This window comes from Takifugu rubripes, chromosome 4 (genome assembly GCF_901000725.2).
Source record: "Takifugu rubripes chromosome 4, fTakRub1.2, whole genome shotgun sequence".
NCBI classification, from domain to species: domain Eukaryota; kingdom Metazoa; phylum Chordata; class Actinopteri; order Tetraodontiformes; family Tetraodontidae; genus Takifugu; species Takifugu rubripes.
This window is the reverse complement of record NC_042288.1, coordinates 6,740,387-6,759,363: the sequence shown is the minus strand read 5'-3', so window position 1 is coordinate 6,759,363 and position 18,977 is coordinate 6,740,387. Positions and strand designations below refer to the sequence as shown.

Sequence of the window (18,977 nt, the reverse complement as noted above, 5' to 3'; positions counted from 1 at the left end):
GCTGGTAAATGTGTGAAGCTTCAGACAAGCAGATGTTCTTATTTTGGCTTCATGAATAAACGTGATGTTTTTAAATCATCAAACCATCTGCTGCATCAGCAGCAGCCCTCTGTTCAGACTCTTTCCAAATCATTTGATCCTTTACTCTTAATGAATCTGCTGTGATTTATTAACCCCCGTGATGTTAGCAGTGTTGCTACTTGAGAGGCTGCACAGGTCCCACTGTCATCAAAACACACTAACAGATGAACTTACACGTTTACAAATATTGTCCTACAAGAAAAAGGTTAAGATAAATCACGTCTTATATCCTGTACATAATCACATGTTCATATTTATTAATATACACACTTTGTTGTTGATTCCAGTCATTGGCTGACAGGTTAAAGGTCAAATATACAGTAAAATTCAACCAGAAAATGGGAAGGGTACAGTTGACGTGACACATCCTGGCAGCTTTTTAAAACATGACTCAATTAAATGAGTAATTACTTCATGAACTACCACATGGTGTTGGTATTAAATGAAAAGATGATGAAAGGAACTGTAATACATATATATTTTGCTGTGTTTTCCAGTGAAAGAAGTTTTCCCATTCTCATTTTCCTTCATCATGTGTGACATTTGAGAGTCCTTGAGGGGAACGTGGGGTGGAAACAAAGAGAGTGGGAACATAGGGAAGAACAGAGAGCTGCTACGGTCGAATTCTCCACAGGGGAATGCTTATCAACGCTCCTGCCATCCATTATATTGCACTGCATTGTGGTTGTGCATTAGGCCATCGAGCATTGGTTCCCCTCACTTGACTTACAGCACTGAGCTTATAGCTCACACACGGACGCATGGAACTTCTGTCAGGATCATTTTCACTTCATCGTCACTGAGAGGCACATCCTGAGATGTTTTTTTATGCACATCTGGAGTGTTCACCTCCAGATTTGGCGGTTATTATTTGCACCTGTGGCAGTGAAGCCCACAAGTGCTCGATTACAGGTGTTCATTTGCCCATGTTTGGTTTGCTAAACATAAATTGTAATTACCGTAATAACCTTAGTTCCTCAAATACAAGCACAAACACACATGCACAGTGTTGAAACCCCGAAATGGTGATTAAATAGATTCAATTAGCAATCCTCATGTGGGATGTAGATGACCGGGCAGCCCTTCCCTCCTGACAGAGGTTGCATATTGCATGGCAAAAGCTGGCTTCCTGTCAGAGCTGCAGATTGGACCGTTGATCATTTAGAATTTTTCTCCTCCTACTGTCAAAGAAAATGCTTTGCAGTTATGGCACTTAGACAGTAAAACTATTGAATGTGAAATTAGCATTAATGGATCATTAAAGCCGTTCAAATTCATTCCTTTGAATAAGAACAATTCATTATTTTCACCCAACTGGGTAATTGGATTTCTTTACTCCATTTTAGCACATGCGTGCATTTTATTCTACGTATGTTGAATCTTTAAATTGATCGTTTGATACTTAATGTTATCTTCAGACCCCTCTCCAGAATTCTTACTCTTTTAGAGCTCTATTATTTTGTATTCATTTCGCATTTCTATTAGCTCTATTTAAAATTCAGGAGTAGCACGTCGCCGACACCCAGTTGTTTCACTGCAGTCCTGGTTTGATGCAATTGGTTTGGTTTAAAATGGGAAGGTGGGGACAGCCCCCAGTAGATGATTACACACCTCTGTGCACACATTTGGGCCATTTATCTTTATTTATAGTTGATGTTTGGGTCAGAGATGATGGGTGGCTGTGGCTCAGGTGGGAGAGTTGCCAGAGGTCAGAAAGTCAGTGATTTGTCCCCTGACCTATATGTTCTAGTGTCCTTGAGCAAGACACTAAACTCCAGATTACTTTCAAAGATTGCCCCATCTGTGAAGCTTGACCATTTGACTTTGTCAAGAAACTATAGACATTTAAAGTCTTGATCTAAAAAAAGTTATGTGAAATGTATTTTAACAGTGTGACATTAGAATGCTGGTATGAAACGTGAGTTTCAGTCTGGATATATGTGGCTATATGTGGCTAGAGTTTGAGTAGCATGTGAGGATTTCACACCCTGTCATAGCTTAGCTGAGTCCCTGGCCTCATGAAGTGACTGAAATTGGCATGCAGGGGATAAACGATGGGATCTTAAAGGAAATAAGAACAGTAAAGGGGGGGGGGATTTTTTACTCACTGTCATCTATGATAGATGCGAGTTCCATCGTGTGAGGGAAAGGGAGACATGAAGGAGCAGAAAAAAGTATGTAAGAGAAGAGGCGGCACATATAGACGAGGGGAAGAGCAGAGGGGAGAGATTTCTGTACTGTGTCAAAAAGGTGATGAGCAGCTGGAAGGAAAGAGTCGGGGGAGACAGGAGAGGACATGTCTTACAGTACGGCTGATGCAGCGTGCAAAAGGAGGGGGACAAAGAATAGCTGTCACACACTGTGAGAGTCCCATTAGGAGGAGACAAGTGAACATTTTATCCAGTCAAGTATGAGAAAGGGACAGAATGAGTTTAATTTTCGAAAACAGACAATACGGTTTAGGGGATTGGCAGGAGAAGGAGATGGATGGTGAAATTACTAGATTAAGACATCAGAGGAGAGCATCAGGATGACAGCGCTGGAATAAAACACATTTTCAGGGAACATTCATGCATTGGTTTTTCCCACTTTTTTTTTAAAATGGGTAGAATGGCCAGGTCTAACATCTCACGCTTTCCTCACATCTGTGCATCTGCACACACATCAAGTCTTTATTGATTCAAGCTCATCAGCCATGACCACGAAGAGGGTCAGAGACACAAGGATGTGCTGAAATAAGGGAAGATGAGCTGGAAATGAATGTTGAGGGTGCGGCTTCTACAAATATCACCAGGGAGTAACCTTCAAAGTATGCCTACATTACACTTTTCTGAGACGTTGGTCCTCCAGTGCGATAAGAACATCCTCTACGTTTGAAATATCTGTACGCACAGATATGTTAGGTGCCGCTAAAGTCCACATCAACAATGTGTCAAGTACAAAAAACAAGAACGCAACAGTCTGCCATGACCTCAACAAGACAGGTCACTAAAAATCTGCCCAGTTTTTCCAAATGGTGGACAAAGATGACCTGGGTCAAAAATCAGCATTCTATAGTGAATGCGAAGCCCTCATCATAGACAATAAGCTTCTTTTCCAATTAAGGGATGACTATCGGACCACTTTCAATGGGGTTTCCTTTTCAGTGGCTGTGCCTATAAATAATCATGTTAACTGATAAAAATAAATGCATTTATCCTTAAAGCGTGCTGATGGTACTTACAGTAGCACATTATTGTAATAATCATGCCCATAAATCAATGTATTATGTTTTATAGTTTGTACTAACTGATGAGTGAATGAACACTCATTCAAATTGGAAACATACACTGTATTTATATTGATTAATAATGTATACATGATCATCAATTATTAAAAATTACCCTCTGATGAGACATTATTCAACATGCACAGTCTCACATCTCTAAAATCCATCCATCCATCCATCCATCCATCCATCCATCCATCCATCCATCCAAATGATTCTCTTCTTGTCATGGATATCCAAACACAGAGCAGATGAAAAGAAAAGGTTGTTGTTGTTGTTAGAGATACATGTGTGGCCACCTGATGCAGTTTATGTTATACTACAGCATGTTTAAATACTGCCTGTGATTGATACTGGGTGTTAGTTTAATCAGACATGGGGTCATTTCCCTCTGCAGGGTGTGTGTGTTTTCAGCTGTTGTTTTTTTCTTTCTGTTCCCTTCCAGCACTGTTCCCCCCTCACTCTGCTTTGGCTGCCACCCGTCGCAGCTTCACGGGCAGCAGCGGACTATCTTCTGCCTCCCACTGCCCCAGAGCTCCTCTGCTTTCAGTCCAGCTCATATCACACTCTCATAGAGAACCCTCAAGTCCCACTCTTACAGTCAGATGTTCACAGAAAAAATCCACTAAATCCACACTGAAAATGATCAACACTTAGATGATAACTAGAATAGCTGCAGATCTTAAATAACAACAACTGCACACTTTAAAAACATAAACTGGAACCAGCCTATAATTAATTCTAATGGACAGAGCACATTGGCAAATAAACATTTACAGCGATACTGCATCAGACAAAAACAACATATTTATGCAGAACTATTTTAACAGAGAAACAAAGCCTCAGTTTATAAAACAAGCAAATCCGCTGCTAGTGTGTGTGTGTGTGTGTGTGTGTCTTCATCTGTGTTTCCCGGAGGTGAGTTTGATCTCCTGACTGTGATAATGTGAGCCCTCTACTTTGATCCCCTCATCACTATAAACACTGCTGATCCCTGGTAAACACACTGGTAGCATAGCTGTGTGTGTGTGTGTGTGTGTGTGTGTGTGTATATGTGTGTGTGTGTGCGTGTGTGTGTGTGTGTGTGTGTTTGTGTAAAGTGTTTTTTTAAGGCATTAAAAGACACTGTTGTGTGCTTGGCTCACAATTATTTTAGCTTAAATTAACATAAAGGTGAAATAAAATGAAATAAAAAGTCCAATATCAAATATTACAAGTTATTACTTTTGGAAGGTGTCTAATTATTTAGACTTTAGGTTTTATATTAAATACAGTTGAGGAAGCCTGTAAAATAGCTTGTATAAAGCACAGTTTGATTTTCTATTCAGTGTTGCAGGAAGTTATTGATTTCTGAACCCTCCAGGGGTTGTAACAGGGTGGAAATGTGAAAACACCTCAGCACACCATGACACCTACAGCACAACAGTTGCAGGTAGACCTCACATTGAAGGCACTGAAACTTAAGACACCATCACAAAAACAGGACTCTAATGCTACATTTTTTATATGTACCTACAAGTAAATACATTATATCGGAGGAATATTTCACTCAGGTCAGAAAGAAGAGGGGAAGAAGGTAAAATGAAAGATTCCCACTGAGTTTTCTGTACAGAAAAGTACAAAAAAGGAATCAGAAGTGCAGAAGGGAGCAGCAGAATCACTCCAGTGCTTGTTGAACCCGAGTCCCCCATCAACAGGCCTGTACAAACAAGAGCGATTGGGGAGCAGCTCTGTATTTTGTCACTTGAGTTATGATATAAGAGCAGCTGCTTTCCTGATTTCATTTCAGTTTTCTTGCTTTGTTGCCAGTTGTAAAGTGTTCTTTCCTTTGGCAGCCTCAGTTTACTCTTGTCTAGCCCATCAGATTAGCATAAAATAAAAATAAACACTAAAGTGGCTCCCTCACCTGCACTGTCTCATTTCACTGTCTCCTTTTTTAGAGATAAGCAACATTGCTGTACACTACTGGAGAAGAGCAAGTAAATAGCTCTTCCTTTATGTTGGTGCTTTGATGACAGTGATTTAGTATTTCATATTAGAATATTTCCTTTTGTAGATCATAATTTGAGAATGATTATATGATCAAATTTAAAGAAAGTTCTGTTGGCCTGTTGATTTGGGATTCTGGGTGCCGACTGGTTTTCACACCTGTCTGTTCCTTCCTGCTGCGTCTCCACTGGGGGCTGTCAAGTAGAAGGTAGAAGGAGGACTGCTTATTGTACTCCTCCCGGTCTAAGATCCTAATGGTTATGGTCTTCCTGTATCAGACACACACGTACACACATAGAGGAGATGAATACATGCATGGTCAACAAGCAACAGGGCAAGGTATGAAATCACACACACACACGCATGCACACGCGCACACACACAAACGGGAGTGGTGGTTGTGGTGGGATGAGATGGACCACGACCTGCTGCCAGAGGCATCGGGAGGAATCGTTGAAAGACATGAAAATGTCCTCCAGGTAGATTCTCTGTAAACATGCAGCCTCAGTGTCAGTTCTGTCACAGTGTCGTGACGACCAGCAGCTTTCTGACCTTTGTTGTTGCTCTCCACCAGGTGAGGCTCTCCGATCTCTATGTAGAAGGCTTTGTTCTTCTCATACTCTTCATCGTCGATTATTTTCACCTTGATGGTTTTGCTGAGGAAGAGGAGGAGGAGTACCAAAGCAGAAACAGGGAGGAAAAAGGGAGGAGGGCAGAAACAGTAAAGAAAAAGACAGGTTGGAAACAGGAAATCTAAGAGGAAATACAGCCAAGCAGCATCCAGGATTCCCATAAGGGACTAAATCTCTAAATATCGTGTGATCCTGACAGATCCTGTTTTACAGTATCTCTTTTCTGAAACAGCACAGCACAGGTTTAAGATTTTGTTTGCATAGCAGAAACAGAAGTAATTTTGCATTAATTTAATTATAATTAATTAACACATCAGCGGCTGAATTAGGTGGAGAGCGAGCATGAGTGTTCTGAATGCAGACAACCTGCAGTTTATGCACAACAGCACCAACAGGGAGCATTGTGTTCAACAGGGAGCATTGTGTTCACAATGCGCCACTGATGCTTTGGATTCGAGTTTGCAGACTGTAGCATCTGGGAGAAGATGAGGAGCCTCTCCTTCAAACCTGCATTCAAAACCTCCCATTTTTAAGATGGTGCTCTATCCTAAATTAAATGAGCCCTGAAAATCTTGCTTTGTATTTCAAACAACTGGATTGGTGGCGATATGAGTGTAAATTCATTATAAAACAAATCATTAGACCTGTGCAGTGCAGAAGATTAACTACTTAAAAAAGTGCAGAATAATATATAATATATATATATATATATATATATATATATGTGTGTCTTGGGTAAATATAATGTGAACTAACTTTTAAAATTTCATTGATTTATTGTAGTCTTCAAGTCTTCAATATTGGAATAATAACCATCAAGGATGATGTGCAATGGGAATAGAAAAAGCATGAAAACAATAAAGAGGAAGGATGATCTTTAAAGGAGGAGACACAGTAAGCCTGCTGCTGGAACACACACCTTCAATAAACCCTAACAGGACGCAGCAAAGTCAAGCACACTAATCTTCTCCGGCATTGGCTTCATCTACCAGAGGAAAGGAGAAACCAACGTGGACATAAAATTTCAGAAAAGCACCCCCAAAGCTAATTCCATTACAATTGCTGGATGTGTCCTTATGCATGAATCCAAAGCCCGTTCACCATCCCAACATAATGAAATTCATCTGCTCGTCATTGTTGGCAAAATCCAGCCAGCAAACTCGCAACCAATGACCAGGATGAATTGATGTTTGGGTCATAAACAGATCACATCTCCTTCTTCAGTGGTCGTTTACTGCACAGCTGTAAACAACTGTCTCAACCGCCAGTCGACAGCGAGGAACCAATGATGTCCTCAAAAGACAAACTGCTCACTGCGTCTATTATAACTGACCAAAACGCTCAGTCATTTGGACAGTTTGTGCCCGAGTGTGGGTGTGCAGGCATTGTGTAAAAAAATAAAATAAAATAATCCATCTGTTTTATTAGAACCAACCAAATCGACCAAATGCAGTTGGGGGAAAGTTAAGCTTTTAAACTGAATTAGCCTGTTGTCCTCAAGCTCTAGGAATATGATATCAAATTTGACTATAATAGTTCTCAAAACGAATTCATTAAGCATGAGTCATTAACCACCATCTAAAATAGAGATATACAAGTTAAGTACAAAAAACACACTTAGGTAGAACAATAGATAAATCAATATAAATTAAATTTGCACTTACAGCCTATTAATGGGTTAACTCACTACACTGGGGATTATTGCATTTATGCATGCACTGTAACAGTAGATGGAAAGCTGTTTTCACCTTCTGGCATGGCAGATGAGAAACAGAAAACTGTCAGTCATTACTCACACACATGCGTGCACACTGCACAAACCTTAGCTGGTGATGATGCCCAAGAAACAATAAAGGGTCTAAATGAACCCTGGAAGGAAGATTAGTGCCACTACTACGACTTGCGATAGTCAGTCTGCTCGTGGTCGGTGGGGAACATGCTACCCATTGGTGTTGTACGCATGATTCTATCCAGTAAAATGTGCCATGGAATGGCTCCTTCGCCAAATGGGTGTCATTCCAAAGCAGTGGCACGCACTGATTCATGTCGGCCCTGCATCTGTATTAGAGTTCATTCCACAGCAGCCTCATTAATAAAACGCAAAGGTAGCGTCAACGCAGCCACACCTGCGGGTCAAATTGGAACATGGGTGCAAATTTTTCACATGAAGAGATTTTCTTGAACTAATTTCATCACAGATTTTCACAGATGGCAGATTTAAAGAACACAGATGACCTCATGAATAGTCCCACAGGAATAGGATTTGGAGCCGGGCTCCCCCTGGAAAAACAGAATTTATTATGTCTAGCTCCAGACTTCTAACCTATTTTTTTTCTAATGCCTCTCCAAAACCAGGTTCCAAAAATGTTCTATCAGATTTATTTTTACGGAAACATTAACTCTGACCACGGATGGAACGAGAAGATTTAACGCTCCAAAGATCTATGATGACGACAAGGCACTCTGTTTGGAAATGGTGACACTTGAAGCTGGCAAACTGCATAGATGACAACACACGCACGCACGCACGCACGCACGCACACTGTCCCTACAAAGTAGACACGTCATCTCCACCTGCCCCTTCCTGCTTCCACTGTCATGTTTCAGACTTGCAATCTGTGAACACGCAGACACATACGTGCGCCTTCCATCCTCATGACAAACACGCTGGCTGTACAACGCCGTCCCGTTCGCATAGCAACCTTGTGTTTGGGTAACCAACAGGGGCGGAGAAGATTGTTTCCAGACAAATGAATGTCTATATATGTATGTGTGTGTGTGTGTGTGTGTGTGTGTGTGTGAGTGTGTGTGTGTGTTTGACAGAGACCACATGCTGTATGCACACAAACTGTGTGAGAAACAAAGCAACACTGACATTAAACAGTAGTCATGTTGTTTGTCTGTAGTGTCTCCCTGCGTCTGCATTCAATCTGAGAGTAATCTAAAGATATACAGTAAAGGCAGTGGGGATACTACTGTTTGTACCACCATGTGGGCTTCAGGATGAGTTCAAACTTTATTAAAGAATACACACATACACACTTGTGTTTTCTGTTCTTGTGTCAACACTTGAAATTATTCCATTACTCTTCTTAGACCTGAACACACCCTTACACATAAGGCATAAGACATACTGGTCCTTAGAAGGATGGAAAAAGCAGCCGCTTCCACAGAGGTGTTATCACACTTACATGACAGTGTTCACAAATGTAGCACACTCACATTCTTCACCACCCTCACGCGAACGTGGCAAAAGATTTTCTGCTGTGTGAAATCAGAAATGGGTACAATGCCCTCTGGGGGCCACATATCTGTGACAGAATCCCGGCTACATTATTTCGTAATTGTACACTCGGGTCTCTCTCTCTATCTCTTTCTTGTTTCTGTTTTCAAAACAATCACGCCGACAAACAATCTGCATTTGTTTGGGAAAAAAGAGGCTTTTATAGCTGTGGGAGTTCAGCGACGTGATGTGTCCGTTCACACTGACTCTACAAACTCACTAAGAGAGTAAGGTTGATTGTGTGTTGTATCCTGTAAACATCTGTAAACACCATGGCGAATATTTAACACCAACAAAGCACTTTCCCCTTTCTCAAACAGACAGGAAGCCGTAAAACACGACAGGCACCGACGGCACTGGACAGTCACTCCCCTCCCCTCGGCGACGTATTTGGATCGGAAAATCTGAGTTTGGGAACCACCGCTTTATTTTAAGGTTTGAGGGGAAAATGCTGCCCCTCAGCCTGTGTGTGTGTGTGTGTGTGTGTGTGTGTGTGCTGGCCTTTAAGGCTGCGAAGTGATTGTTTGTGTGGAACAGATAGCAACAGATGCTGGTGGGTGGATGTCATTAGCAGACTAAACAAAATAAATGAGATGTGCTGGTGTGTGTCTGGTCTGTGTGTACAGATTTGAAGGTGTGTGTGTTGTGTGTGTGTGTGCAGTGTGTAACACTGTGTGCTGGTAGTTCAATGTACAGGAAACCAAAATGTCTTTGTGAGGCGGCTCCACTTAATGTGACAATAAAAAAATACAGGACATAGATCCTCCTGTAGCAACTCTCGCTGAGTTTTCTTTTAATTTCCAGTTTTATAGTGAAGTAACAGAAAAACCCATGAATGAAGGACATTGAAGCTTTCTTTGTATGCTGAACCTTCTAAAAATACAGTCTCTGCATTATCTGTGACATCTGATGGTGTACTGATGCTCCCATTGATGAGTGTACTGCAGTGATGTACAGCTGCATTGCTCTCTGAATCACATGACTGCGCCTTTGATAAAAGATGGCACCTAAAAAGGGGAAATGACAAACTTGTACAGGAAGTAGCTTGATCTGTGCGATGACAGCAGTCAGAGTCTCCTGATGCCATTGTAAATGAATGTGGGGAAGCAATGACCAATTACAAAACTACTCCTGAGTCCTAGTTCAAAGCCTGGTGCACTAGGGGCCACAGACCACACATTAAATGTATGCATGTGTATGTGTGTGCTGTATTTGTTAGTTTCTCGAGAACAAAGTTGATAATGATGCTGGCCACTATAGGACATCGCAACAATGGATTGTGTGTTCTCCCTCAGCCAGACCTCGTCTAATAAGCTCCAGTCTGCTCAATGACAAACATAATCCTCAGTGCTCAGAAGCTAATGGAAACACTGAAAAAAGGTTAACACACACACACACACACACGCGTGTGCACCTGCGACAGGGGGGCTTAGCCCTTCCACAGTCAAAAGGATGAAAATGACTCTCTAAATGGTTCACATCTGAGTATAAGACTATATAACTGAAAATCAGGGGCTGCTGGAGGAGAACAGACAACTAATCTGTTTAACCTGCAACATCTTTATATTATTGCATATGCAACCACAGCATCAATGTGAAATACCGTTGAACTCATCAGGTTGCCTTTCTTTCTCCTCCTTCACTTCAGTTTCTTGCTTAAATCCAAACAGGGATGTAAAAATAATATTTATACTAAAGGTCATTGATTTTGAAGACATATCTAAAGCACAGGTGTGTGTATGTGGGAGTGTGTCAGACCCTCCTGTTGGATCTCAGTAGAGTTCAATCCCTGCAGGGAGTTTCCCCCGTCCTCTCCATCCCGACCTCCCTCCCATTTGCTCTCCCTCGCTCCTGTCTGCGTTTATCTTGTTAACCTAATAAGGAGATTGGAAAATCCAGGGGAGTCCCTCACACACTTATGCCTGTGCACAAACTGTAAACACACAGCCACAGGAAACATCTTGGAGTAGCTTGTAAATCAGGTCCAGAAAACCAAATTAACTTGTAGCAACTTCCCAGAACTGTTTCTTAAGTGACATCCTTTTTTGGCTGCCTGAAGCTCGCACATGCAGTTGGTGAAAAAAGCTCCCTGAGCAAGTGACCTTGCTTAAAGTCGGTTACCATAACAACCAAAACACTTTTATAAGCTTGGGTGCTGAAAGGACAAAAAATCTGCACAATAATTTGCTCCAAAGATGAATATTTATATCGTCCGCGCCTGTATTTTACCTGCTTTGTTGGTCTTCAAAAAGAGAACCCCAGAATAAATTGCAATTTAGAGATCTTTCAAAACGCCTGCTTGTCCCTGTAAAAGGGCTCCCTGTCGGGTTGCCATGCAGATTCATCATTAGTGTTTCTAATTATTCCAGTCAGGATTAATGGTGAGATGGCCCAGTTGGACAGCTGATACAATGGCGCTGACAAATTAAACACAAACTCAAAAAATCACAGTCAAAACATAGATCTGGGACAGATGTTCCCACAGGTTTGTGTGTGTGTGTGTGCGTGTGTGTGTGTGTGTGTGTGTGTGCTTTTTTAAAAAAAATTCTGACTTGAGGAGACTTTCCAAAACCACCAGCGTCATGTGTCCTTGCATTCCTGCCTGCCTTCCTCACAAAGTGATGACGACTCCTGCAGATATTCTGTGGCGCTTTAACGAGGAAATTGTTTCCATTTGGGGTCTTAGAGTTTCCCACATCACATGTAAATACAATCACAGTCCACCCAATATGAAAATAAAAGTTATATTTATCCATCCAAATTGTAACAGGAAAACTTGAGGAGAGCAGGACACACAGAGACTAAAGGTTACAGTTCTCAGCAAATATTTAGACACAGATCAGGTTTTTCCGGCAGAAATGAATACCATGAGAGTGCCAATGTGCGAGAAACAAAGATAGGCATCAAAGGGTTTCAGAGGGGGGATGTGAATGTTAATCAGCCATTGCTGCTGATCCGGCTGCAGCGCTCCATCATTTCCAGGCTGTTTATGGGCTCTAAGCTCCACAATGGGATCAGCCGTGATGGAGGGCGATGCTCGGTCAGGAGGACTGGAGATGCAAATATCCACAAGTGTGAAAATCAAAGCACTTCCACCAACTGAGTCATATCCCCCGCATACATTTATATACATATTTTTATGGATGCCAACTTCCTGCTGAGGAAAGACACATTTACATTTCATATGCTGCCTTTTCAGTCTTATTGTCTATTAACATAATCTTTATTAAACCATAATGCTGGATTTTGCATTGACATTTTTTGTTCCTTTACTGTCAGCTTAACTCTAATATGGCACACACACACACACACACACACACACAGACACACACCCACACACACACACACACACACACAGACACACACACACACCATTATGATCAAATCATCAAATTCCAAATCAGCACTTAAAACCATCTGTAGGCAGTACATTGAGATGTGACTAACATGATTACATGTTTCTGCTGCTGGAGAAATTGGGAATTACTGCAACCCTCATATGTCAAAAGAAGAAGAAAAAGAAAAAAATCATCTTCTTTTTCAAACAGAGCCTGACGAACGAAGGATTAATTGTCTTAAGATAGATTTTCCCAGGGAGGTTTTCCATGCTGGTTTTTCAACAAATCTCTGCAGTACTTCAGAAACCAGCAGTGTCCTGACATCCAACTGTCCATCTGTCTGTCTGCTACTCTGAGGGTCATGCATGACTCAAACTCAGGTCTCATAAAATGATGCATCCATCTCACGTGTCAACAGCTGTGACTAACTCTTCCCAGAAGTCAAGGAGAGTTACTGTTGGACAGTGAAAGAGCAGGAAGAAAAGCTCTTGGGCTTTAGGATGCTTCTCATGGGACCCCAATAAACTGTTTTACTCCCCATGCTATGAGCTGACATTGACCTTTGACCTCTGCAATCTGATCCATTCACCTTCAAGCCTAAATTAAGGTTTCTGCCAAACAATGTTGGTTATCCAGGTCAAATGCTGCAGGATTAACAACGAACCACCAAAATCTGGAGACACGCAGCCTCATTCACATATTATTCAAAGGTCGTCTGGTCTATCATAGAAATATGGTGACAATATTTTTTTTCACATTTTTAACTCAGTGATGGTTCAATGCCTCCCAAACCTTCCCAGGTTTCTAAATCAGGGCTGAAAGGGAAATCCAGTGGTTTCTAAGCAGGTGGCTAAATCCTTCTCCTCTTCTTTTGCTCCCTCTAAATTTGCACTTTTCTAGATACAGACTTTTGATTGCTGCGTCGGCGCCTTTCAGAGAAACTCGTTTACTTTCAACCATTTTGTCTTCCCCAGTGTGATTGTTCAGTGTTTGATGTGTGAATGCACCTGCTGGTGTGTGTTTGCTGGTTTTCTTCCTTTCCCCACCTCTCACCCTTTGATTAGACTCTCAATCAGCCCCTTCATGCGCTGTAAGTGTGTGCGAGGCTGCTGGGGCTGTTACAGTCCAGCCAGGTAACAGATTACTGGGATATATGTCATGACAAATACATTCCCTGCACTGGAAAATGCATTACATTTAGCTGAAGGTGGTTTAAGGGTATAAAAACACTTGATTTTCCACCTATTAGTGTTGCATCATTGACATTTAGATAGACTGACTGATTTTTGTTTTTTGCTGTGAAAAACAATTAGACGCCATTCCGTAGGAAAAACCGGGGAGTTATTGCTGGTCACCAGCGTTGAGGCATATGAAGACACGGGTAAAAGCAAACCTGGGTCGGTGCTTAGTCACCGTCACTCTGTCGTCTGCTTGCTCTTTGCAATTCTTTTCCTACAATTCAAAGAGAGGAAAAAGCTCTTGGAGCACTTTTCTCTCACCTTTTGATGACATTTTCTTCACACTCCCAGTTCATTTTTCATTCTCTGCCCTCCTCTTCCTCCTCTTGCTGTACATTATTCTAGCTATGCACTGTCTCTTTTCCTACCTTTTAACACTTTTAGTGACAGTAAGTATCTTTAGTTTATTTCTGGCACAATCCAAGACAGTTCTTTGGTAGCAGTTTACTGTACAGTACAACACCAAACTAAATCTTTTACCTGTTGCCATGACAAACATCTTCTGTTCTTTACATCCCTCTTGACAGATATGACTGAAAGGTTGCTTTTTTTATCTTTCATCTTATGCTAACTGCTGCCAGTTTTCTTTGAATGTTGTTGGAATGACAAGAAAGAAGAGGCTGGACTGTTGCCACGGCAACATGTGGCCAGCATGGCACGGTCTCCAACATGTTTTAAAGGCTGCTCTATTATTCGGCTGTCAGAGTTGCTTATGTGACTGGAACCTCAAAGAGCAGCAGAAGAGGGTAGAATACACCAGAAACACCCATTAGACCAAAGGCAGAACATCTTCGTCACGCTTCCAACTGAACTTCAAACACAGACACAGATTTGTGATGTTTGTAAGGCATTCGTGTAATGTACTAACATAAATGAAAGTGGGAATACCTGGTAAATGCTCTGTATTTTCCTTTCATCAATGAAACTGTCAGCTCAGTCTCCATTTTAAAGCCCTTTCAAATCTCAATTGGAAATCCTTCCTGGTTAAGTACAGTTGGGGCGAATGGACCAGTAAGCGTATCAATATTTAATTAACAAAGATTCACGGGGTGCTGGATTTGTTACCGATCCAGCATTAAAGCCACACAGGCCTGACTTCTTGAAACCTGTAAATTGAATTTATCTTCACACTCATGTCCAAACCAGTTGGTTGACTTTAAGAGTCTGGACAAGGCAGTTTGCTGTTTAAACAAGGCGGATTTGCTGCTGAGAATTCATTTTAAAATCTTTGCACTTCAGTATTTATTGAAAATGACTGCACGGCTCATTCACTTACTAGCCATATATAGCCAATATGTTTACCAATGACCCAGTGAACTCTCTCCATACATGGTTGTGTAAGCTGTTCCACAAATGTATACAGTTGTCGGCGGGGCCACACAGGCTTCGGGGCCACGCTGGACAGTAGGGAGAAGATAAATAAACACTTCTCCTTGTATTCGCTTTGGCATCTTTTCAGCTGCATGTAGTGCAGCTAGCTAACACACATTCATATGGCTCCGACTGTCAACACCGTTAAGTCTCCTGATTGATGCACTTTCACATGTTTAACCTTTTGCATTGAAAGAGAACATGCATGTGGACTGTGGGAGGCAGAGCGACCTTCTTCTTATCTGATATAACAGTTTGTTCCTGCTCAGTTATGTGGCCTTTGTCACATGCTATGTTATGCTAAAATTAACTGAAGTTCCTTTTATGTGGAACTCATCCTTGCAGCCCATTATCTGGAGTTCCATCTCTTCCACTGCTGCCAGTAACATGGAACAGACAGTCCCGGGGTCAGGGACTTGTTGCGTGTGACGCAGAAATATAGTCTAAATGTTTGCAGCTCTTTGATGTTGTCAGATAAAGTGAAATCTCTCCCTAAACCTGAGCCGCTCCCGTGCACTCACAAAAAAATACACACTAATGCCCACATGAAGACATGAAACAGACCTGGCTACACTCTAAACAATAGAGAGTCTGGGTCTAAAAATGGTAAAGGAGCTTTTGTTTGGGCTTTCTGCACATTAAGTAGACACACTGACAAATTCTTATCGCGCAGATAAAACAGAACTCTTAAGCACGCGCCACCATTCCTACAAACACATTTATGTAAGAGAAGAACAGGTAATCAGATAAGGACAGGAAGGAGGATAGGAGCAGAGTTGAGACAGAAGGGCCGTGATGCGCTTGGTGTTCCCCTGCAAGAAACAATAACTATCAATTCTGTCTGAGAGAGAGAGAGAAAGAGAGAGAGAGAGAGAGAGAGAAAGAGCCTTGTAACAAGAGTGAGATAGTGAGATTAAAAGAAAACTTGCTGAAATGAGCTGAGCACAGTGCGCTTAAAGAGTTCCTATAGGAGTACCCTGGCTGAACGGGGTCAGGGGGAGGTCAGCTAGTCAGACGCAGGGAATTGGTCATCATTAGTGACACGTTTACAATAGAGCAACATGAAGGAAGTCCTTCAAAAGAGTGACTGAGCCTTCTGCATTAGGAAGAAAATAATTGAGGACTCATCATAAAGACTTTCTTTGAGCCGATTTAAATTAAAATATCATTAAGATTCCCGCAAGTCAGCCGTGCAAAATACCAAAAGCCTGAGATAATGCTGATCTGGGAAGAGGAAAAAAGAGATGGAGAAGGCTGAGGAAAGACATTTAACAGTTTACCAGGTCGGCAGTAATCCTCCTCTCTGCTACTCCAGCTTCAAATGGAAACAAGTTGTTTGGGAGTTGCTTAACTACGCTTGACAGCAGCTCTGTCGGTGTTGGGCAGAAACCTCGCAAAGGAAACTCATGTGGCACATATCAGTCCCGAACACCATGTGAAAGGATTTATTTTACCTGGTCAAGGGATTTGGCTGCGGGTTTCGCTTGTATGAGGCTCTAATCTGACATGCAGCTCTGTGAAGGTCAGGCTCCAGCAGCTCTGCTGAGCAGCACAGGAAGCTGCGGCTGCTTTTCAATGCAACGGAAATAAAAACGCAACCTGTAACAATGATGAAGATCTCAATCAGCTCATTGGGATTGTCTGCTGGTCCTCCAGCTGAATGAGGTGGGGACACTCGAATGGGTGACACCATCATTAGGATTTATTCCAATGACTGGATATCAGGTTCGCTGATTTTCCACTCTCGCCTCACAGATTATTTCACCCTGGCTGATAATACTGTGAGATCATCATCTGAGGATCTCTGCTATTAACTTGATCCGTATACCCTCAAAATACATAAAAACTGTCACACAAGACGTCGTCCAACCAGCCAGGTGATGCTGCTTGACTTGCTCGCAGCATTTCCTCCTCTTATGTAGTTGACCATCCGGGCGCGATGAGACATTGATTGAGTGTTGCCATTGAAGCTGTCTGACCTGCTCAGTAGTCACAGGGGACCACAGTACACGTGTGTGTGCGTCATTCTCTCGCTAAAACTGCCTGCTCAGCGAAAGACCCTCAAAGAAAAGGCAGTCGATAGAAATAAAAGTAAATCCCAGCTGGAGGCTCCAGCGTGACTCTTCACTGAATGTCAGTCCTGACAGGAAGTCATTCCTGCAGCGGCCAACACTAATAGATTAGCTTTTGTATTGATCCGGAACCATCTTTGGCGTTGAATTGATGAAGCTGGCTGGGCTTCGCTTCATCATTTACATCAAAATTGGATTCACCCAGTAAAGATCAATTGTGGATTCGGATTTTTAAGATCTTGTCTTCCATGAATCAACATTATCAGAAAAGGCTGCAGATGCAGTGCTGATGCTCTGTGAGCATAAATGGGCACCAGGCAGTAGAATTTGAACACCTGCATTTTTTTTTCAGGATTCTCTGAAACCAAAAGACTGTGACGACTCGCTACAGGCTAGCATGGGTCTCGTCCGAACCTTCAGCTTCCACCCACTCACACACTCTGCATGTCTCATCTCCAGAATAACAGCATCATCATTCCGTGACAGTGATGGCTCTGTGTTGTGACAAACTGCTCTCTTTGCCCCTGATGTCGCAGGACACCTGTCAATCAAACCCTGACACCTACCTGTAACGCAGGTTGCAGATCCCCGGACAGATTACCATGCAGCGAGAGCCAACTGTCTTGCACCATAACCGGAGCTGTGTCTTACGCAATCATGCCAAGCACATATGAGCTTACATTTCCAGCTTAACACCTGTTAAACACGACATATTTTATCACTTTTCTCTGCGGTATGATAATATTAGCTGGGCCACAGAAATATGCATGTGCATTAGAGCAGGATGCTGTGCATATGCAGGAAACCAGCTGCCATCACAGTATAGGTGGCTCTGTTATGTGTACATAACGTCTTCGTCTGCTGGCAAAAAGTTTGCTTTGTTTAATAAGCAATTCCACAATTGCTCTGGAAATTGAACTCAACAGAGAAGATGCAGCAAAGGCAGCCAGGATGTTTCAGTGGTAGATGTCATTGAGGCTCTGCTAAACTTTTACCATGTTGATGTAAAGGTTGGGTTTCTACACCCTTAATCACCCTGAAACCTGATCACCATGAAAGATGGTGACACTGGAATACAGTCCCTTTATGTGATTGTGAGCAAACTTCCACAAAAGGATGGATTTAGGTCCAATGGTTGTGTTGATGGACTCCAACGTTGTTTTTTAATTATGTTGCAATATTAATTGATTAACAGCAGAGGGGGCAATACCTGTATCACAGTCGGAAACGTTCGTGTGTGTCCAGATAGGATTAAATCAAAAAGGAGAAAAACTTTTTCACGTTTCTGTACATAAAACTGCACCTGTGTGTCTATGCTCCATGTGCATGCACTCTTCATTATCTATTCACATCTTTACAAGTTTTTTTTCTTACATTTTACACCTTCAAAGACCGTAGATAAAACATTATGGTTACACATGCAAGGTTCCAAACCAGAGGCAACAACTACAATGCTCTCTACCCAGACAGACACACACAGACACATAAAAAAAGGCCACAGTGCAGACTCACACACTATCATTGTTTTCCGGGCACAGAGGCATCAGTGGCATCAGGCCTCTTAGAATAGAACTGCTGAGGTTTCAGAGGGGAAACATGAGCAGATTTTGGAGCAGAGTAATGGACCTGTGTGTCTGGATCTACACACACCAGAGGTTTCATTACAAAAATCACATCTGTGGTCGGCAGCAGCTCCGGCCGCAGG

General features: G+C 42.1%; 1 protein-coding gene across 2 annotated transcripts in view; it reads right to left on the bottom strand.

Moving 5' to 3' along the window:
* Positions 1-18,977, bottom strand: part of slc8a1b (solute carrier family 8 member 1b) — a 72,135-nt gene that overhangs the window by 15,927 nt on the left and 37,231 nt on the right. Inside the window, exon 5 of one of the 2 annotated variants that reach the window (XM_029834836.1) lies at positions 5,891-5,994. In XM_029834836.1, the coding sequence (XP_029690696.1) occupies positions 5,891-5,994 (104 nt within the window). Of the gene's footprint in view, positions 1-5,497; positions 5,608-5,890; positions 5,995-18,977 lie in introns of both variants that reach the window. The other variant, XM_011603106.2, reaches the window with a different exon arrangement.